This window comes from Xiphophorus maculatus, chromosome 4 (genome assembly GCF_002775205.1).
Source record: "Xiphophorus maculatus strain JP 163 A chromosome 4, X_maculatus-5.0-male, whole genome shotgun sequence".
Classification (NCBI taxonomy): Eukaryota; Metazoa; Chordata; class Actinopteri; order Cyprinodontiformes; family Poeciliidae; genus Xiphophorus; species Xiphophorus maculatus.
In genome coordinates this window covers 21,735,127-21,757,449 of record NC_036446.1, presented here as the reverse complement: position 1 = coordinate 21,757,449, position 22,323 = coordinate 21,735,127, and the positions used below count along the sequence as shown (strand labels likewise).

At 37.8% G+C, this 22,323-nt stretch overlaps 2 protein-coding genes and 1 long non-coding RNA gene across 6 annotated transcripts; 2 read left to right on the top strand and 1 right to left on the bottom strand.

Moving 5' to 3' along the window:
* Positions 1 to 721: 721 nt before the first annotated feature.
* On the top strand, positions 722 to 12,029 carry LOC111608372 (NTPase KAP family P-loop domain-containing protein 1-like). 2 transcript variants are annotated; one of them, XM_023332201.1, is made up of 6 exons: positions 722 to 829; positions 4,851 to 4,917; positions 7,160 to 7,276; positions 8,394 to 8,722; positions 9,193 to 10,641; positions 10,998 to 12,029. In XM_023332201.1, exons 2-6 carry the CDS (start codon positions 4,899 to 4,901, stop codon positions 11,235 to 11,237), a joined length of 2,154 nt encoding a protein of 717 aa, XP_023187969.1. In that variant the 5' UTR covers positions 722 to 829; positions 4,851 to 4,898; the 3' UTR covers positions 11,238 to 12,029. The 2 variants fall into 2 exon arrangements, with proteins under 2 accessions (XP_023187969.1, XP_023187970.1); XM_023332202.1 differs by lacking the exons at positions 722 to 829; positions 4,851 to 4,917; positions 7,160 to 7,276 and having other exon boundaries at positions 8,405 to 8,494; positions 8,578 to 8,722.
* Positions 11,253 to 13,369, bottom strand: LOC111608374. The gene is made up of 3 exons (XR_002752630.1): positions 13,021 to 13,369; positions 12,868 to 12,916; positions 11,253 to 12,718 (listed from the first exon to the last, which is right to left on the bottom strand). It is a non-coding gene; the product is annotated as an uncharacterized LOC111608374 (long non-coding RNA).
* Positions 13,370 to 15,005: 1,636 nt separating this feature from the next.
* LOC111608373 (NTPase KAP family P-loop domain-containing protein 1-like) lies at positions 15,006 to 22,249 on the top strand. Of its 3 annotated transcripts, none has more exons than XM_023332203.1 (5): positions 15,006 to 15,643; positions 17,979 to 18,095; positions 19,293 to 19,621; positions 20,135 to 21,559; positions 21,891 to 22,249. In XM_023332203.1, exons 1-5 carry the CDS (start codon positions 15,625 to 15,627, stop codon positions 22,140 to 22,142), a joined length of 2,142 nt encoding a protein of 713 aa, XP_023187971.1. In that variant the 5' UTR covers positions 15,006 to 15,624; the 3' UTR covers positions 22,143 to 22,249. The 3 variants fall into 3 exon arrangements, with proteins under 3 accessions (XP_023187971.1, XP_023187972.1, XP_023187973.1); XM_023332204.1 differs by having other exon boundaries at positions 15,007 to 15,643; positions 20,135 to 21,406; XM_023332205.1 differs by lacking the exons at positions 15,006 to 15,643; positions 17,979 to 18,095 and having other exon boundaries at positions 19,302 to 19,393; positions 19,477 to 19,621.
* The last annotated feature ends 74 nt before the right edge of the window (positions 22,250 to 22,323 follow it).

Genomic DNA, 22,323 nt, shown 5'->3' with positions numbered 1-22,323 from the left:
AAATGATTTGCATAATGCGTGAAAGAGTTCTGCAGCAGACCATGCTGTGACAACCCAGCAGGGCTAACCTCATGGAAATAAATAAATAAATGCTAAAGAAAATAAAGTAAATATGTCAAGGGAAATTAGGCCTTTGGCTTGTTTTTGAAAGCTTGACTAACCAGTTGTGTCAAAACAAATTCTACTTTAGGCAAAAAAAAAAAGAAAAAGAAAAGCTTTGGTGCTGCTGTTTTGGCATCTTAACTGTTTCACATGTCAGATTACGCTGAGCAAAACGATCCAGTCAATCTCCACCTGAGGGACTCCCAAAGTAAGAAAATGTGGTTCATGAATCATGCAGACCCAACAACTCCGAAGTTAAAAAAAATTTTAAAAATCACTCATTTGTTCCATTTTTCCACAGACAGAAAATGTTGGACAGTTGTTGCCAGAAGCTGTTTGAAGGATAGGAGATTTTCTACGGTTTGATGGTTTCGGGCACTGCCCAACACCACAGACCCCTATTCTGTGAATGGTGAAATGGTGAAGTAGGCAAAAATACCAGCTGAGAAAAGGACAAAAGATAATGTGCAGCTTTAATTGTAAGGCATGGCGTAATTCAATCTTTATCATGACCTCACTTCCTGGAAAGCGTTAAGCCTATACAAAGCCTGTAGTTACCAGACACCTTTTCCTTCCCCCCCACCCCCTTTCCTTTTCGTGTTATAAAATGCGTCGTGAGCATTGCCACACCTTTTACTTCTACCTGCAGCTGGCTTTCTGTGGTTTGTAGTGTTTTAAAAGCATTGATATGAGATGACCTGAAGAAAAGACCAACCCTATCATTCAGGTAAGCCTGTTGGATTGAAATCATGCGTCTATCCTGAAGTCATAGGATTAAGTTATACAGAAGATTTAAAAGTATGGTTTGTCCACTTTGATCAGAGCTTGGACCATGAAATGTAAACAAACTTCAGCAGAAGTTTCAAGTCTGCGAGCAAGAGCTATGCGGTCTATTTGAATCTCTCAGGCAAGTTCTGACAAGGTTAGAAAATATGTAAAGGAAGAAGGTGAAGTGAATAGCAATCATTAACTATTGCTATTAGTTGACATAACAGGGTTGTTCACGTCTTTATATCAGCAAGACATTCCAATAATGATATCACAGAACTGTTTTTTGTAAATTGGCAGATAGTGTTGAATGCCATCAACAATGCAGTGGAAAGAGATATTTCATAGAAATAGTTCCTAGGTGTAACATAAGGGGAAAAAAGACTGGCGCTTGAATGAATCATTGCAGAACTCCCCAAGTAACAAGTGTTGCAGCTGAAGACTATGCGTCTACCTGGATTGGGAAGCTTCCCCCCCCCATTAAAGACTTAAACCAATGTAGCACAATTTCTTCCAACCCCACGCAATGCTCAAGCCTTGATAAAAGGATGCAATAATCCAATGTCAAACAAGGCTCTTAGACCTCAAAGAGCAGGGATTTTCAAAAACAGTTATAACCAGGTCATTGAAAACTTTAGGATAGCAGGTTTAGTGCTGTGAAACTTTTTAAAGCCAGATTGAAACTTTTCATGATCACGATTCTCTTCTAAGAACACTTCCAACTGGGGGGAAAAAAAAGAATTTTGTAAAAGAACCTGGGAAAGAAAAGGCAACTTCTGTTTGGACCTGGGAGGTGTCTGCATGTTTAACCCTTTGTTGCAGTTCGTGCGGTCGTCCTCATGAGGGCGCCAGGTAGCAACAGTCTTGACTCACTGCAGGTGTTTGGTGTTAGAATCCAGTAGGTGAGTCTGCGGCACAGATTGGTGTCGAGGTGCAGAACCGTTTTTTCGGGTGAGTACCAAGATGAAGGCAGCCGAGTGGAGGGGTTGGAGGTCGGACAAGTATAGCAGCAGCAGAGGGACTGGATGGAGCTAGCCGTGGAAGTTTGTCCAGCATCAACGGAGCAGCTGAGAAACCAGGAAGTCAAAACGAAACTCGGGAAATTCATATTCATATAGATTAGCAAAGGTAACCTGCGTGAGGAGATGACGAGGATGAGAACAAAGAAACCGCAGAACTGGGAGCCACACGGACTACCCAGAAAGCTCGGAACTTTACCACTGCAGGTCAACACTAAGGCGTCGAAGTACTGGCGTCCAGGTCGTTAAATCCTTCACCTGGCGAGTGGAAATCAAGTCCAGGTGTGTTGGAAACACCTGCAGCGTGTCAGGACTGCTGCTACCTGGCACCCTAATGAGGGCGACCACACGAAGTGCAACAAAGAGTTAACAGAACATGTACACACCTCCCAGATCCGAACTTCGAACTAAAGCCCAGGTTCCGCAGTCAGAAGGGTTTAAATGTTTTAGCTTGAAAAGTGGCAGCACCACAGTATGTTTAAAGGCAGACCACACCCTGAATTGAGGGAAGAGATTATCAATAACAAAATTAGTAAACTAACAAATTGAAGAAAATCCTATAAAAATTAGAAGGTTTGTCTAAAAAAAGTCTTGAGATTGATAGATGTTTCACACTATCCGTTAACTACTAAATACAGGAACAGAATGAAACTCTGTTCCACCTTTAAGTGTCCCATATTTTGGGAATGAGTCTTTATTAAAGCTCTTCTCTCACAGAGACCATCTTACGGGTGTGGACTGGAGTTGGGCCTTTAATTTCAGCCATCTTCATGGACACCCAAACCAACGCACTAAGTATTCACTCGCAATCCAAGTCCAAAACCTTTTCCTAAATCTTCAGACTACAAATACAAGACTGGAGTATGAACCTCAGAGGAGCCCATAGCAACATAAAAAGCTCTGATTAGTGACAAAGTCTGTCATTCTCCAGAAACATGTTTTGCCTTGACAACCAACCTCATATGAGAAGTTGTAGGAATAGACTAGCCAATGAAAAACAAAATCCCTTTTTAAGGTAATTGAGAAGATCCTAAAGGTGTTTAAAATGTAATCTTTAAACAGGGTTTATGCAGGAGTCCTAGACTTGAATTTACTACCTTTTACTACCTGTTTTTACTACCTCTACAATATCTTAACTACCAATACAAAAGTCGAGCAGAAGTCTCTTTTGGGAGAATGGTGAATTCTAAGGATGCACTGATTTATCGGCCAGTTGATTTATCAGCACAGATTTCCTTAATTTTGGGAGATCTGCTGAGCTTGAAGTGTCGTCGCTTCGTGTCGCACCAAAAAAACGAAATAAGGATCTGCTCCCCTGCGCAGGAATCCGCTGCTAATGAACGGTAGATGCTCCGCTGGGTTTGGTTTGATCACAGTCACGAAGTCAGATTTGTATTTTTTTTTTCTGCATACTTTACAAAGAGCTTCTCTGTCACCTGGGCATCGAGCCAAAGTCCTGAAAACTTATATTTTCTCATGGTGAGGCGCAAAATGGCTCACTAGTCTCAATACTTTAGGCGCTTGTAACACTACGCATGCGCACGACAGCGGAACCAATCGAGTCCATCAACGTCAGCTCAGGTCCCGGAAGTAGATATAAGTTTTTAAATACAGAGTTTATTGTTAAACGAACTTAAAACAAAAAGTCAGCATCAATGTAAAATTCTAAACATATTGAAAGGGTTATGAAAAATTTACTACCAAGTCAAATTCTGTTTGTTACCTTTTACTACATTTTACTGGCCTTAATTTAAAATAATTTAATTTACTACCTTTTACTACCGCGCGGAAACCCTATTAAAAAGACATTGAAGCATATCAGTAGGTTGCAATATTTTATTAAGCTCAGAGGGGAAAACAACACGTTTTACTAAAGAAACAAATCACAATAGGAAATTAAACATGTCTGCATATCAATACCCCAAATTAATTCTATTGAGAATAGATCATCTCTTTTGGCTGACATTAAAGAAGGATGCTTTGAAACACGCTGAGAGGCAACTAATTTAAAGCTGCATCAACAAGAAGCACACAGCAGCAGGCTGTGTCAGACCAACCTGTCGGGGAACATGAGGATGGGTGACCATCACAATAAATCGCAAATAAGCACCTAATTAAATTAACGGCACAGTTGTTAAAAAGGGAATAACTCACTTTCTATTTTGGCCGAGTCAGCCCAGTAGGATTCTTTAACAAAATTTGATCAAAGCTGTTCTACCAGGATGAATCCGAAACATAGATGAAGATGAAAGAAATGGTGCAGAAATCTTCAGCATCAAGTTATAACTGCAAATACATAATGATTGTTCTTTTGTAGAATTTTTTTTTTTCACACTAAGACTCCAGTGCAAGTAATTGCAGAGTTCAGTAACGTGTTGTCAGCCCTTTACAGAATTAGGAACATAGATGATATTGTAGTAAATGCCAGCTGATTAGTTTATAGGTTTAAAAGGAATATATTAACATTTTATTGGTCCCCGAACATCAGAAAACAAAGCCTATTAAAAGTTTTGGCAATAATGCTTTATGAATGCAAACAATGTCAATTTAAATAGCTGTAAATGTTAATAAATCTTTTGTTCTACAGCCATAAATGTTCAAAAGCTTCGACATAATTGTTGAATGGCTATGTTAGGGTACATTTAAAGCAGGTAAATAAACATAAAGCCCATTTTTCAGAATTAAATACACCGTGACTTGTTTTTAAACATTGGAAATATAAGCTACTAGTAAATATTGTATTAACAATATCCTTCATAAATACAGCATTAAACCTTTATGAATGATCAATAAAAAATAAATGCTATGACATATATTAATCCCTTAGAGGCTTGAGGAGAGGAAGAGATGTGAGAGGAGGGAAGTGAGGAGAGAGCTGGAGCTAAACAGATTACACATGGCTGCAGAAATGTCTCCAAAGTGTCCCAAGCTGAGAGCCTTGCTGTTTCTTATTTTTCACAGATCAAAGGTGTTTTCTCTGACAGCTGTGTGTCCCATCCTACAGTCATCATGAAGGAGGTAACAACAGGTGAGTTATTCCACAAGAAATGAATGTGCATGTAGAAGAGTACTTCCCTTCTCCCCAGAAGGACTCTATTTTCACTCTGTTGCAGGGTGCAAATGAGTTCTCCCTAACACACTTCGCAAACATTATTATGTGAATCAGTGGTGGCTCTGTGTGAGTTCAGCCTCTGATTTCTATCCTGTTTGGTGGGAACAGTGCCTGTCTGGACTAAATTAATGAACAGCAGCCATAAGGTGTTTGAAAGTCTGGAGGGGAAAAAGGTAGAAGGAGCAAACACAAGAAGGAGTTTGAGAGCATTTTCAGTAGCTGCTATTGCACAAGTCTTGTCTTTCTGAAAATTTTAAGACAACAGAATCACAACTGAGCAAATTAAATGATAGATGGGAGAGGACACAATACCCCATATCTGTCTCATGATACTTAAGCAGCTCCTGCAATTCCTGACACAATTGGTGTAAAATCATTGCAAGACTGCAGTTGTTTTTACCAAGAAATTTCACACATCCAAACAGCTGATGTGCTTTACCTTGCTGTAGTTACATCTACCAAGTCCCCCTCTGACTGTGCCTGAAAAGTAATTACACATTTAGAGCTTTAATGAAAATGTATATGCCAATGAATATTCATCTGGTCAAGAGGGCACAGAAACGCTTGTATTTCCTGCGGAGGATGAGAAGAGCACACCTGCCCCCGCCCATCCTCAAGACGTTCTACAGAAGCACCATAGAGAGCATTCTGACCAGCTGCCTCTCTGTGTGGTGTGGAGGCTGCAGCGCCTCCGACTGGAAGAACGTGAGGAGAGTGGTGCGGACAGCAGAGAGGATCATCGGGGCCCCCCTTCCCTCCATTCAGGACATTTCATCCCAGCGCTGCGTGTCCCGAGGCCGAAACATCGTCAGTGACCCCTCACACCCCCACCATGGACTGCTCTCCCTGCTGCCCTCTGGAAAGAGGTTCCGCAGCATCCGGTACAGGTCCACCAGGTTCCAAATCACAACATTGGAACCTCAAAACATTGTCCTGAGCCGTATGCAACGAAATTTTGTTCTGTATACACCCTGTGCATGCAAAATGACAATAAAGTCAGTCTAAGTCTAAGTCTATCTTATTCATCTTAAATAATATATGCTATGTATCTTAACTCAAGATAAATCATTCAAATTTTGGTAAATTTAAGAATATATCCACACTTTTTAATTTTGGAATGTCTGATAAACCCGTGTCCATCTATTATTTAACATGCTGATCTTTGTGGGGTCACTAAGGGCTTTGGTGGCTATCTCCAGTGGTGACCAGTCACTGGGCAACACAGAGATAGACATGACAAACAGCCATACACACACATGCGTAAGGAGAATTCAGAGAAACCAATTGACATTACAGTCATGTTTTTGTACTGTGGGAAAAAGCCAGACTACCCTCAGAGAACCCATGCATGCACAGGGAGAACATGCTGGGATTCAGATCCAGGATCTTCTTGCTGCTGCAGTGCTACCAACTGCATCTCTATGCAGCCATAAACCAGCGTCTCTTACAGAATTTAAGTTCAGAAGAAAATGTACTGCAGATATCATGTACATATTAACACTCTTACTAATATAGTGATTGCAGAAATTTTCATTTCTGCACATTACTTTAATAAACATGTTCACAATAGTCAACATGATGGTGACAGCATCATTTTGTGGGGATGACAGTTGGGGTTGATCAGAAAATGAATGGTATTAAGGATGAAACTCTGTTTAAGGCTTCAAAACAACATAGAATTAGACAATGAAACTCTACAAGATCTCTAATGAAGTGGTTTAGATCGAAGCATATTCAGATTAGAATGGTTCTGTCAAAGGCTTGACCTAAATCCAATTATGTGGCTAGAGTAAAATAATGTTTGAGCATAATTAGATCATTTGACTGCATTTGATCTTGTCCGCAAAGTAGAATAGGCAACAACTTCTGTCTCTCAATGTGCAAGGTTTGTAAGAGTAATAAAGTGTAAAAGGCTGAAGTATGAAGCGAGTGAATGCAGAGAACAGTGAAACCCAATGGAGGTCCTCTACAAGTTTATGAGACGTTTCTTGGACCAAAGTTTACAATTGTGCCAGGAAATATGTAGATCTGCAGAGCTTAGAAATAGAACACCTCTAAATCTACAGACTTAAAGAATAATATATCTCTAGTCAATAGCAATATTACCTGCATTTTAATGAGTTAGCCACGTTAACTGTTCACATAAATCTGCTTTCAGATAATATCTATGCATACGCTCTGTCCAAGACGCTAACGAAGGTTTCATCACCGGCAACAGTGGGACTCTACTCTTCTTGTCAGGACCGACTGTATGTGATTCTCGATCAAATAGGAGGTAAATGGTGTGAAAAGTACAAGCAGATTGTTTCTAAAACAACCACTTATACCTGTCTGGGTTTACTCTGTGTGACACTGATGACTACTTTCTGCATCAGATGATTTGCATGTTTGCAGTGTTTATGACACCGTCTCCTTATCTGCTGTGTGAGCTGTGAACATGACAGAGACGTGTGAAACTGTGATACGCTGACTGTGCAAACTGCACCTGTCCATGATAATATTATGGTGACAGAATATTACAACATATTATGTCCAAACATATGCAGTGAAACCCAAAGGTCTTAATAACTTCTTAAAAACTGACTGGATGCATTTAAAAAGGGACATTTTTTTGCATTTTACTGAGTCACCTAAGTCATCCTTATATCTTTAAAAAAAAAGATGCTTCTTTTAAAAAGCATGGTAAACAAAATTCTGGAGAGTTGTAGAAATAAACAAAGTACACAAAAAAGATTAGTCAGGCTGCACATATGAATTCACCTTGTTGATTCAATGTTTGGAAATATATTACAAAGACAACTCATGTCAACAAGTTTGAGTGGTGACAGGCCTCCATGGAAAAGAAAAGTATTGCTGCTGTACCCTGAAGGTCCTGCTGCAACAGGAATTATTATTTTTCTTTTTACTTTGGCAGATTTATTGCACATTTTATATCAAGCTTCAAGTTCAGATAATAAAATTCACAGAATAATGAGGCTCTGAGATATTGATTGTTTTCCTGGAGCAAGTATTGGATTTAGTTCTTTGTTTAAGTGTATTTTACTTGAAGCCATACAGGTAAAGTCTATAAAATGTTAAATATTTACCAGAAAATTATCTCAATACCTTGATTTTAGAGGTTGGATGCATAATATTACATTTTTGATTATAATGCTTTTTACGATTTTTTCCGACTTTGTTTCTGCTTGAGATGAGTTATTAAACAAATCATCCATAGGAAATATATTAAAATATATCTTTTATTCTGCTTTTCCAATAATGGGCCACAGATGCCTTTTTTTTAACATAGAGAAGATATGATGATGATATTGTTCATCATATTTTCTAATACGATCATATGCATCTAAACTACCTACATCCTCAATGTAAATATTGTAATTGTTGTTTTTCAGTGTACACAAATCGGGAGTCTTTGAGGATTGAGGAGAAATTTGACAAAGGACAAAAACCCCGTGCAGTCAAACATTCTGTCAAAGACTTCTTGGTTCTCATTGTGAGGTTGCTCTTCTACACACCAGTCTGGACTACGGAGAACCAGAATCACCATAATGTCAGGTTCCTTTATGTGAATTTCAGTGCTTGGCATTTTGCTGGCAGTGACATGCTATGGGCTGGGATAGCCATACGACTGTTTAATGCCATGCAGATGAATTTTGGGAAACTGCAACTCGCACTCTATCGTGTTACTCAATATGATAAAAGGGATGAAGTTAAGGCAAAGGTGAGTTTTTTGTTGGCTTTTCTTTACCTTAAGAACATATTTAGAGGTTATGTGTGTTTTTGTAAGTAATACAAAAAATCACTGGGAAATATTCTGCAAAGGACTTCAAATGCCTTGTTGGACAGCCAGTTGGTGTCTTTTTGGTACTTCTCTTGTTCAATGTGTAAGACATTAACCTGCTGTCCACTGGCTTTTTCCAAAAATTAACAATAATTTTACTCAACTGAATCTACTCATTAAATATTGATCTCATGTTGAGATCAAACTCGACATCTGCACTATATGGATTAAATCTGCAGGAACGATGCATTTATTTTACCAAGCTATCTTCCAGGTACTTAGTGGTTTCCAAACAAAAAGTGGGCAACAAACTGATAGAAAGTCAGCATTATTTATGAAGACACATGTCCCTAAAACACAGCAGTGGTTGATAACCATTTTTTCTTCTTGGGTTACTTTTTTCACTTCAGGAGGTGAAGGACATCCCCAATAACTGGATATCCAAGAAGGTTTGCTGCTGCCCCCTGTGGTTTTTCCTACTGTTCATCATTGTTGTCCCAGTAGTTCTCGTAGTGGTCTTTTTTGTTTGGGTTTTTCCTAATGCTGAAATAAAACCAGAGGAGCTGGGGACTGAAGCAAACAGTGAGATGAATCTACTGGAGGGCTTTGCTATTGCATCCTTAGGAGTCCCAGCAGTAACATTACTCAGGTTTGCCTTTCAGATGGTCAAGAACCTCATTTTCAGTCAAGAACAGAACATTAAGCGAGGAATGGACAATGAACGGATCAGCAACCAATTGGGATTCATGAATGAAGTCAGGAAAGAAATGTGGTTTCTGACTCAATTCATCAAGTTCATGGAGGTGTTTGAAAGGAGGAGGATTCGTATTGTGTTGAAAATTACTAATCTGGACCGTTGCTCCCCCAAGAAAATTGTTGGAGTCCTGGAGGCCATCAATATTTTACTCTCAGATGAGGAAAGCCCAGTTCTTTCCATCCTGGCTGTAAATCCAAATGTTCTGTTAAAAAAAGTGAAATTTGCAGAAAACTGCTTCTGTAAAGAGGACAGAGCTCACGCACTGCTGAACCGAATAGTCACTCTGGGCTTCACAGTCCCACCAATGTGTGAAAATTCAAAGCGCAGCTTATTTAACAGTCTCAACAACACTCCAGGCATCTCTGAAGATTCCTTTTTAAGATGGAACAGAAACAGGAGAACGACATCTTCAATAGATCTGTCTGTGGTGGCAATTGAGGAATCAAAGGAGTCAAATCCTCTGATCAACACAAATAGAGATACTTTAGGTGTGAAGGAGGATAAATTGGAAAAAATGGTTCAGACAATACTTAGCAACGGTGAAAAAAAGCTGAACAAGTACATGTTAGATGATGCCATCTCAATGAAGAGGACGATCAGCTCTGTCTGGGTAACGGTCATAATCATGAAGTTACTGAAGAAAGAGTTTCCTGACCCAGAGCACACTGCAGCATGGGTGGTTCTAGCCAACCAGTGGCCCTGTCGATTCAGCTGGATCCTCCAGTGTGTGGAGGATGAAAAGCAGAGAGCAGCGATTGATCAACAGAACATGAGCTCTGATGATTCAAAGACCCTTTGGGAGGTCTTCAGCGAGTCCAGGGAGGAGCTCTATGTGATGCGGACACACATCGAGGACCTCCTCGAGCAGGACGGAGATCCTGAAGTGTTCGAAGCGTTACTCAAGGATGATGAGTTTGAGTTCACCTTAAAGAACCTGGAGATCTTTCAGGTAGGGATGGTGAATCTGGATCAGTCAATCAAGAGGGAACTGGCTCTTATCAGAGGGACAAGCAGGCTGGAAAATTCTGGTTGGATGAGGTACATAGCTCCTCTTCCAGTCACAAGTCTTATCAAAATGACCATAGATGACATATGTGAAGAGGTGAGTTCAGACAAAGTTAGTCTGTATGACTTATGCATTTATAGCATATCTTGGATATTAATTCATTTATTTCCATTGGATATTTTTGTTCTAGATTGTTCTTTAAAGATCTGTATAGATCTTTCTAGTTAATTTTTTTAAAAACCTTCAGATTTAAAATTGTTGTGACAGTTTTTCAGAAAGAGATCTTGTTGGACATTTTTCCATCACTTTATGTTTTTGCTGTGATAGTTGTGCACATTTCTTTGTTCATTTTGTGATAAAATATTTTATAACATTTCTCAGCCTTACTCATTGACCTAACATTTCTAACAGGCACACTAACAACACTGTGTTTTATATTGTTTTTTTCTCAGATGGAGAGGATGAAATTGGACAGTACGTACAGGGAAACAGTGAAAAAACATAAGCTCAATGGCTCTGCTCTGGTCTTTGGTGACACAGAAGATCTGAAAGCCCTCCTGGGTATGACATTTGGTGAATGGGCAACTTTCAAACAGCACTTCTTGAGTTTCGTCTCACCGGACGAGAACATGCTGCCATTACCTGCCAAAATCCACCTGTCCAAGTTCCTCCAGTGTGTAGTGAAGACATAATTACTCATCTACCACCAGCCTCTGTTAACAGTTATCTTTAGTAACATAGTTAAATACTGTATATTGAATGTGCTAAGGTACACTGAGTGCTCCAAATCTTTTTTTTTTATCCCTTTTCCATGTTTGTATGGCTTTGATAAGCAGATGTCTTGATCAAGTGTTGAAATATGTTTTCATTACACCTCAACTGTTGGTTCTGGCTTCCAGGATATGGACTCAAGTCCCAGAGTGCAACATTTTTCACCCTCTGTATAATATATTAATTCACAGCTGAACTACAGCTCAAGCATGTTAGTCAGTGATTTGACTTCTACTTAAAGTGTTTAGCATATGCATGGAGCTTTTAATGTAATTATAATTCATAACCATTTAATTAAAAAAAAAAAAACACAAAAAAATTCAGTTTTAGTTTGCAACGATGGAAACTGATTATCTACTAAACTTTACTAGATCACTAAAGAGTTTCTAGTGTTTACCACACAGGAGATTTATAGCTCAAAATTTTCAAACATTAATTCATAAGAGTACAGTCATAAGTAAAACTGTCACATTATGACCTCTAAGAAACTTAACACCACAGAGCACTGAAGTCATGTTGTGGCGAAAAAAGATTGATCATAAGCTCATGATTATTAATTCCTTTAAACTTAAGATGTTGATCTTTAATGAAGCAGCTCAACACTGTCCATAAGATGTAGTAAACTGTATGTTTTCATTCCATCCTAATTAAATGCCCAGTCAAATGAAATGTAAGTAAAGTGTTCCAATAGTAAAATTATCACAGAAACCTTATCTTGTGTGGCTGTCATTTCAAAACACACTCAAGTTTAAAAATAATCAAAGCAACTTGAGGGTTTGTTAGTGACATTTTCATCAAACAAGTTAAAATACTAGCTAAAAAACAGTTCTATTTGCTTTCCTTTTAGTCGTCCACCTTTGAATGTTATGTTAATTAATACAGAAATATTCAACAATTCTAGGAATTTACAATACATAACCACATTCAGACAGCATACATTATTAGATTTTGAAATATAACACAAAACCCATGAATTTTACACCACTGTTAATTTCACAATTTGATTTGTTATATTCATTAATGATACCAATTTTATGCAATACTTTGAAGACTTGAAGATTTTTCTAAAAATTACAATTAGTCAATTGAATAATACAGAGGCATTAAAGCTCAAAGGATTTGATATTCAGCAGTTAATTACAAACACGGACACTATTCTGAGTGAAGATGCAAGTTGTAATATAGAAGCCATTCCCATTAAAACTCTTCTTGTTTTAAGGCACGTGAAAAGTGCTAAAGAAAAGTAAGAGCACAACAAACATGAGGTGGAAGAGTTGCATGTGACTAGATTTTATGGTTTGCATCAATGAACATATTAAGACTTACTTGAGAGTGAGCTTGGTGTTGCAGGTGGAGCAGGAGAAACAAGTGACACACCAGGCTTTGTTGAGAGCAGACACAACTGAGGGGGGACAGAAAAAATAAATAAAAACAGAAGATTCAGCTGTTGTCACTTAAAGCAACACTTTGTTCTTTACTGAACCACAGAACTTTTTTAATTACTGAACCATAGAAGATCCTAATTATGTGTTTTATCACACCAATGCTCACCATCGCCTTCAATCACACGGTTGCAGTGATAACACACGTCCCCAAAGAGCTTAACAGCAGAGAAACACGGAGAGAAAGCAAACAAATTCCTTCATTGTCTACCTGCAATGTGATGTTAGTCGTGTCATTCAAAGCCAAGTTTTAGCTTCTTACCTGATTGTAATGCGTCTCACAGTAAGCCAAACCTTTTCTCTCATAATGGCGGTGACCGAGGAAAGGTTTCTCACATTTGGCACAAACAAAGTGCTGTAAAAAAATAGTTGTTACTAAGGGGAAGATTTGCATTTCTAATGAAAGTCAAAAACTGATCATACTGAAGAGATGCTGGTTGCAATCTAAACATGTAAACATGGTGTAAATCTGGCTGTTAAATAGTTGCAAACGTTTACTGGTAAAATGTCTGAAACTTCAAAAAACAGTGCAGTTTGTATTTAGTCTCTTCTTGTTGTGTACCCATGCATCCCGTAATACATCCCATAATACAAAGCATTCATGGTGTAACTAATAAAAAAAAGCCTCATGTCTGTATATGTCTTTCATATACATTTCTGAAGTGGTTCGATGCAAAACTACTTGCTGCCAATTAACATCTTCAGCATTACACCGTCTGCTGAACACTGTTAGTAAAGAGTATTTCATACTTTAAAGAGTATGAAATGCAGCAGCCTTCAGGCAGATGAATCCATCATTTGATCTGCCTTGCTTGACCTCTGGAGAATTTGTCTTGTCCAAACTCTCAGGCCCGTCAGAAACACTCCAACTAGCTTAGAGCGTTTTGGGTCCAAATACCTTTTCCTTCATTTCCAAGTTCATATATCTTGACAACATGCATAATTTATTGAATGTTTTTATATTCGACCCAAGTCTGACTGCCCTACGGAGAGATCTGAATAAGACCAAGGATGTATTTATGATTTGGACAAAATCATGTCTATTTTTTTTTTTTTTTTTTTAAGAGAAAACATAAAGATTTTTGAGCCTGACAGTTTTAGGAAGATTATCTGAGGTCAGAATCAAATCAGACAAAAAAATTTATAATAATTAAATATGAAAAAACAACATTGTTACATCTTTAATTTCAATTCACAATACATATCACTTTCATTCTGGCCAAAATATTTGAACAAGTTCTGTTTTAGACCTACCAACCTTTAAGACTTCCTGTTTATTCATTCGTAAAACAAAATGATTTCTATAAAAATTAATTATATTGTTTGTGTAAAAAAAACAACACAAAAACAAAAACAACGTAGTTAGCAGCTATGGACTGAATCGAACATGAACCGGAAGTGTTGTGGCTTGACCGAAGTGGGTTACGTCGATGCAAAAACTGTTGCTATAGAAACATGACAAAACGTCTGTATAACCGCTAAAACGGTACGTCCTATCTTTTTAAATTACAATTTGGACATGTAAAGGGGGTAAGAATCTGTTATATATATGGAAAAACGTTAGTTGAGCGACCACTGGAGCGAGTCAGTACCGCCATAAGCGAAGTTTATATAGAGGCCTGAAAACCCAGCTTTTATTGTGACATTCCAGTTCCGCTTATCGGTAAGCAAATTTGCTTAACTAAATTAGTACGTATCTAAACATTGAGGTCCGAGCTAAATAACGCCCTTCATTTAGTTTATGGTTTTACAACTAACCAATAACTAAACAGATTTAATCATTTGTTTAGATCACAGATAACTAAACCTTAATATTTAGTTAGCAATATAATATTAATATTAATTTTTAAAAAGTTTATAGTTTTTCAATATTTGTCCTGTGTACACTGGTAGCTAAGCAATGACATTTTGTTGCCAAATTCATTTTCGTGTCTTTGAGCAATGGCATTAAAATAAGTACAAGTCTAAATGGTTATGTTGAAAATTAAATGTTTAGTTTGGAACCTAAATGTTTAGTTTGGACAAAGATATATAGTTTGAAGCTCAATATTTACTTAGCAAAATAAATATTTACTTTGGATCTAAATATTTAGTTTGAAAATGTTTACATATTTAGTTTGGAACTAAAACTTTTAGTTAGTAAATAACTATTTAGTTTAAAGAAACTAAATATCAAGATTCTTAACTAAATAATATTTAATTTAAATATTAGCTTTTTTTAGCCTAAATATTTAGTTTGCAAACTATACGAGTAAACAAATCAACATATCAGACCAGATTGTCAGAAGCATGACAAAATACATATGTTTACTTTACTCAACAATCTGAATGATTATGATAACAAATGAATTTTAGTTTCAAACTTTGACATTTATAAATATACAGATAACATGATGAAAATGGGACTTTGAAAATGGGACTCCCACTTTTTTTCTCTCTATTATAGGCTAAATAAATCTAAATGTTGCTGATTATTCCGCATTGTTAACATTACAAACACCTCCCTATACATTTTCTGCTCAGAATTAAAGTTACCATTAGCTGTTTATAAGCATTTGACATACAAACCATCAAAAAATGTTGTATTAACAATTAATATCCTTCATAAAATTTATCCAGAAGCCTTTTATTTATTACGAGTGATCAATAAAAAATAAATGCTATGATATGTATTAATCCCTTAAAGGTTTGAGGAGAGGAAGAGATGTGAGAGGAGGGAAGTGAGGAGAGAGCTGGAGCTAAACAGATTACACATGGCTGCAGAAATGTCTCCAAAGTGTCCCAAGCTGAGAGCCTTGCTGTTTCTTATTTTTCACAGATCAAAGGTGTTTTCTCTGACAGCTGTGTGTCCCATCCTACAGTCATCATGAAGGAGGTAACAACAGGTGAGTTATTCCACAAGAAATGAATGTGCATGTAGAAGAGTACTTCCCTTCTCCCCAGAAGGACTCTATTTTCACTCTGTTGCAGGGTGCAAATGAGTTCTCCCTAACACACTTCGCAAACATTATTATGTGAATCAGTGGTGGCTCTGTGTGAGTTCAGCCTCTGATTTCTATCCTGTTTGATGGGAACAGTGCCTGTCTGGACTAAATTAATGAACAGCAGCCATAAGGTGTTTGAAAGTCTGGAGGGGAAAAAGGTAGAAGGAGCAAACACAAGAAGGAGTTTGAGAGCATTTTCAGTAGCTGCTATTGCACAAGTCTTGTCTTTCTGAAAATTTCAAGACAACAGAATCACAACTGAGCAAATTAAATGATAGATGGGAGAGGACACAATACCCCATATCTGTCTCATGATACTTAAGCAGCTCCTGCAATTCCTGACACAATTGGTGTAAAAACATTGCAAGACTGCAGTTGTTTTTACCAAGAAATTTCACACATCCAAACAGCTGATGTGCTTTACCTTGCTGTAGTTACATCTACCAAGTCCCCCTCTGACTGTGCCTGAAAAGTAATTACACATTTAGAGCTTAAATGAAAATGTATATGCCAATGAATATTCATCTTAGCAAATAATATATCCTGTGTATCTTAACTCAAGATAAATCATTCAAAATTTAGTAAATTTAAGAATATATCCACACTTGTTAATTTTTGCAATGTCTGATAAACTAGTGAATATATACTGCAGATATCCTGTAAATAGTAACACTGTTACTAGCATTGTGATAGCAAACATTTACATTTTTTAATATTTCTTTTTCTGTAACAATTTAAATGAAAATTGTTGAGAAAAAGTAATAAATATCTCTTGGTCAAACACCAAAGTTAGCCAGAATATTTTTACATGTCTGTATTGTATTTTGTATTTTTTTTTTATCTCAAATTCTCTGCTACAAAGGCATGCCTAAATATAAAAAGTGGATGCACACTACGACATTTTAAATTGCATCAGCTGAAAAACAAAGCAGTTTCTAGTTCATTCCAGTTCAAATTTCATGGGATACTTCAGTTGTAATGAGTCTCTGGACCAATGCGCCTGCATTTGAGTAGAAAAAATATATTCTATAAAAATGTTTTAACAGATATCAATTCTTACATTTTTTTTATTCAAAACTCAAAAGCTATTTCTGAGTCAGAAATAGCTGTACAGAAAACATTTCACTTGGCAAATATCAACCATACTCTGCTACAAAGGTGAGCTTGAAGGTGATCCTTTCATGTCCCAATAATAACTGGGTGAAGGAAGAAAATGGATTCATAGGGTTTTTATCCGCATTGAGCCTTTTTACCTCCTAAATAAAATCCAGTTCAACCAGCTGCTTTTCGAAATCTTCTAATCTGGTCATCTCCCCAAGCTCTGTTCAAGCCATCTAATGATAATTGGAAAATATTGAAATCCAACTTAGTCAGACGTAGCCATTCACTTAAGTGATCGGACCGGCAAGGAGAGCATTATTCACATTCAGCTAAGGGGCCCATGGTAACTGAGAGGATGCAGACATCCACAGCTCAGGTGGGAGAATGTGCTTATACATGTCTAAATGTCTACCTTGTATAAAAGAGTGGCGGAAAAGGAAATTATTGTTAGGAATTAATCTTGAACCTTCAGGCCAACATAAAAAAGACATTTGTGGAGAAAAAGCAACACTCCACATCACCTTAATAAACATGTTCACTATTCAACATGATGGTGGCAGCATCATTATGTATGGATGACAGTTGAGGTTGATCGGGAAGTGAACAGAGTTAAATACAGGAATAAACTCTCTTTAAGGCTTCAAAACAACATAGAATTAGACAATGAAACTCTACAAGATCTCTAATGAAGTGGTTTAGATCGAAGCATATTCAGATTAGAATGGTTCTGTCAAAGGCTTGACCTAAATCCAATCATGTGGCTAGAGTAAAATAATGTTTGAGCATAATTAGATCATTTGACTGCATTTGATCTTGTCCGCAAAGTAGAATAGGCAACAACTTCTGTCTCTCAATGTGCAAGGTTTGTAAGAGTAATAAAGTGTAAAAGGCTGAAGTATGAAGCGAGTGAATGCAGAGAACAGTGAAACCCAATGGAGGTCCTCTACAAGTTTATGAGACGTTTCTCGGACCAAAGTTTACAATTGTGCCAGGAAATATGTAGATCTGCAGAGCTTAGAAATAGAACACCTCTAAATCTACAGACTTAAAGAATAATATATCTCTAGTCAATAGCAATATTACCTGCATTTTAATGAGTTAGCTACGTTAACTGTTCACATAAATCTGCTTTCAGATAATATCTATGCATACGCTCTGTCCAAGACGCTAACGAAGGTTTCATCACCGGCAACAGTGGGACTCTACTCTTCTTGTCAGGACCGACTGTATGTGATTCTCGATCAAATAGGAGGTAAATGGTGTGAAAAGTACAAGCAGATTGTTTCTAAAACAACCACTTATACCTGTCTGGGTTTACTCTGTGTGACACTGATGACTACTTTCTGCATCAGATGATTTGCATGTTTGCAGTGTTTATGACACCGTCTCCTTATCTGCCTTGTGAGCTGTGAACATGACAGAGACGTGTGAAACTGTGATACGCTGACTGTGCAAACTGCACCTGTCCATGATAATATTATGGTGACAGAATATTACAACATATTATGTCCAAACATATGCAGTGAAACCCAAAGGTCTTAATAACTTCTTAAAAACTGACTGGATGCATTTAAAAAGGGACATTTTTTGCATTTTACTGAGTCACCTAAGTCATCCTTATATCTTTAAAAAAAAGATGCTTCTTTTAAAAAGCATGGTAAACAAAATTCTGGAGAGTTGTAGAAATAAACAAAGTACACAAAAAAGATAAGTCAGGCTGCACATATGAATTTACCTTGTTGATTCAATGTTTGGAAATATATTACCAAGACAACTCATGTCAACAAGTTTGAGTGGTGACAGGCCTCCATGGAAAAGAAAAGTATTGCTGCTGTACCCTGAAGGTCCTGCTGCAACAGGAATTATTATTTTTCTTTTTACTTTGGCAGATTTATTGCACATTTCAGATCAATCTTCAAGTTCAGATAATACAATTCACAGAATAATGGGACTCGGAGATGCTGCAAGACAGATGACAAATACGACTACTCCAGAACCCAACATTCATTTTATTTATTTTGCCTTCTCCTGTGGCAAATGGCTGATTGTTTTCCTGGAGCAAGTATTGGATTTAGTTCTTTGCTTAAGTGTATTTTACTTGAAGCCATACAGGTAAAATCTATAAAATTTTAAATATTTACCAGAAAATTATGTCAATTCCTTGATTTTAGAGGTTGGATGCACAATATTGCAATTTTGATTATAGTGCCTTGTATGTTTTTCTTCCAACTTTGTTTCTACTTGAGACGAGTTATTAAACAAATCATCCATAGAAAATATATTAAAATATATCGTTTATTCTGCTTTTCCAATAATGGGCCACAGATGCCTTTTTTTTTAACATAGAGAAGATATGATGATGATATTGTTCATCATATTTTCTAATACGATCATATGCATCTAAACTACCTACATCCTCAATGTAAATATTGTAATTGTTGTTTTTCAGTGTACACAAATCGGGAGTCTTTGAGGATTGAGGAGAAATCTGAGAAAGGACAAAAACCCCGTGCAGTCAAACATTCTGTCAAAGACTTCTTGGTTCTCATTGTGAGGTTGCTCTTCTACACACCAGTCTGGACTACGGAGAACCAGAATCACCATAATGTCAGGTTCCTTTATGTGAATTTCAGTGCTTGGCATTTTGCTGGCAGTGACATGCTATGGGCTGGGATAGCCATACGACTGTTTAGTGCCATGCAGATGAATTTTGGGAAACTGCAACTCGCACTCTATCGTGTTACTCAATATGATGAAGAGGATGAACTAAAGGAAAAGGTGAGTTTCTGTTGGCTTTTCTATACCTTAAAAACATTTTTAGTGGTTATTCTTTTCACGTTGTGTGTGTTTTTGTGGGTAACAAAAAAGTATTGAAAAATATTCTGAAAAGCACTTTAAATGCCTTGTTAGCCAGTCGGCGAGTGTCTTTTCAGTCCTTTACTTATTCAGTGTGCAATACATTAACATACTGTGCTGGTTTTTTTTTGGGTTTTTTTTTTTGATTTAGTGTTATTTGACTCAACTGAGTCTTCTCATTTAATATCATCAAATCTAACCTGCTGTATTGAAGGGACTGGCCACATTGAGAGTCCAAATATGATTCCAACCTCCATGAGGGAAAGCTGAAGATAATTAAAAATCACTTTAAGGGGATGTGATCAAAGTCAACATGAGATCTGCATTATGGGGATTAAATTTGCAGAAATAATGCATTTATATTAGTAACATGCACAGTACACAGCAATGATTGGTAACCATTTTCTCTCCTTGGGTTACTTCTTTTCACTTCAGGAGGTGAAGGACAGCATCAATAACTGGGCATACAAGATTATTTTAGGCTACCCCCTGTGGTTTGTCTTCGTGGGCATCATTGTTGTCCCAGTAGTTCTCCTAGTTGTCTTTTTTGTTTTGGGTTTTCCTGAAATACAGTCCCCAGAGGGGCAGGGGACTGAACACACTGAGGTGGAGCTACTTGAGGGTGCCGTCTTTATATGCTTAGGAATCCCAGCAGCGACAGGATTGAGGTTTGTCTTTCAGATGGTCAATAGCCTCGCCTTCAGCCAAGCTCATAACATTAAGAAAGGAATGGATAACGAACGGATCAGCAAACGATTGGGATTCATGAATGAAGTCAGGAAAGAAATGTGGTTTCTGACTCAATTCATCAAGTTCATGGAGGTGTTTGAAAGGAGGAGGATTCGTATTGTGTTGAAAATTACACATCTGGACCGTTGCTCCCCCAAGAAAATTGTTGCAGTCCTGGGGGCCATCAATATTCTACTCTCAGATGAGGAAAGCCCAGTTCTCTCCATCCTGGCTGCAAATCCAAATGTTTTGTTAGAAAAGGTGAAATTTGCAGAAAACTCCATCTGTAAAGAGGACAGAGCTCACGGACTGCTGAACCGCATAGTCACTCTGGCCTTCACAGTCCCAACAATGTCTGAAAATTTAAAGCGCAAGTTGTTTCACAGCCTAAACAACACTCCAGGATTCTCTGAAGATTGCCCCTTGAGGTGGAACAGACACAGGAGAAAGACATCTGTGATAGAGCCAATAGTGGTGGCAATTGGGGAATCAACGGAGTCCTTTTCAGATACTTTAGAAATGAAAGAGGATGAATTGGAAAAAATGGTTCAGACAATACTTAGCAACGGTGAAAAAAAGCTGAACAAGTACATGTTAGATGATGCCATCTCAATGAAGAGGACGATCAGCTCTGTCTGGGTAACGGTCATAATCATGAAGTTACTGAAAAAAGAGTTTCCTGACCCAGAGCACACTGCAGCATGGGTGGTTCTAGCCAACCAGTGGCCCTGTCGATTCAGCTGGATCCTCCAGTGTGTGGAGGATGAAAAGCAGAGAGCAGCGATTGATCAACAGAACATGAGCTCTGATGATTCAAAGACCCTTTGGGAGGTCTTCAGCGAGTCCAGGGAGGAGCTCTATGTGATGCGGACACACATCGAGGACCTCCTCGAGCAGGACGGAGATCCTGAAGTGTTCGAAGCGTTACTCAAGGATGATGAGTTTGAGTTCACCTTAAAGAACCTGGAGATCTTTCAGGTAGGGATGGTGAATCTGGATCAGTCAGTCAGGAGGGAACTGGCTCTTATCAGAGGGACATGCAGGCTGGAAAATTCTGGTTGGATGAGGAACATAGCTCCTCTTCCAGTCACAAGTCTTATCAAAATGACCACAGACGACATATGTGAAGAGGTGAGTTCAGACAAAGTTAGGCTGTATGACCTATGCACTTATAGCATATCTTGGATGTTTTTGTTCTAAAGCTTTCCCGATTTCTTTTTTATTTTTTTTTAACTTGCAGATTTAAATCTGTAGTGATATTTTGTCAGAAATAGATCTTGTTGGACATTTTTCCATCATTTTATGATTTTGCAGTGGTAGCAGTTTTGCACATTCCTTTATGCATTTTTGTGTGCTTTCAGTGCTGATAAAATATTTTATAACATTTCTCAGCCTTACTCATTGACCTAACATTTCTAACAAGCACACTAACAACACTGTGTTTTATATTGATTTTTTTCAGATGGAGAGGATGAAATTGGACAGTACGTACAGGGAAACAGTGAAAAAACATAAGCTCAATGGCTCTGCTCTGGTCTTTGGTGACACAGAAGATCTGAAAGCCCTCCTGGGTATGACATTTGGTGAATGGGCAACTTTCAAACAGCACTTCTTGAGTTTCGTCTCACCCCTCCGGCCACCGGACGAGAACATGCTGCCATTACCTGCCAAAATCCACCTGTCCAAGCTCCTCCGGTGTGTAGTGAAGAAATAATTACTCATCTACTACCAGCCTGTGTTAACAGTTGCCTTTTGTAACATAGTTAAATACATTGAATGTGCTAAGGTACACTGAGTGCTCCAACATTTTTAAAAAATCCTTTTCCATGTTTGTATGGCTTTGATAAGCAGATGTCTTGATCAAGTGTTGAAATATGTTTTCATTACACCTCAAC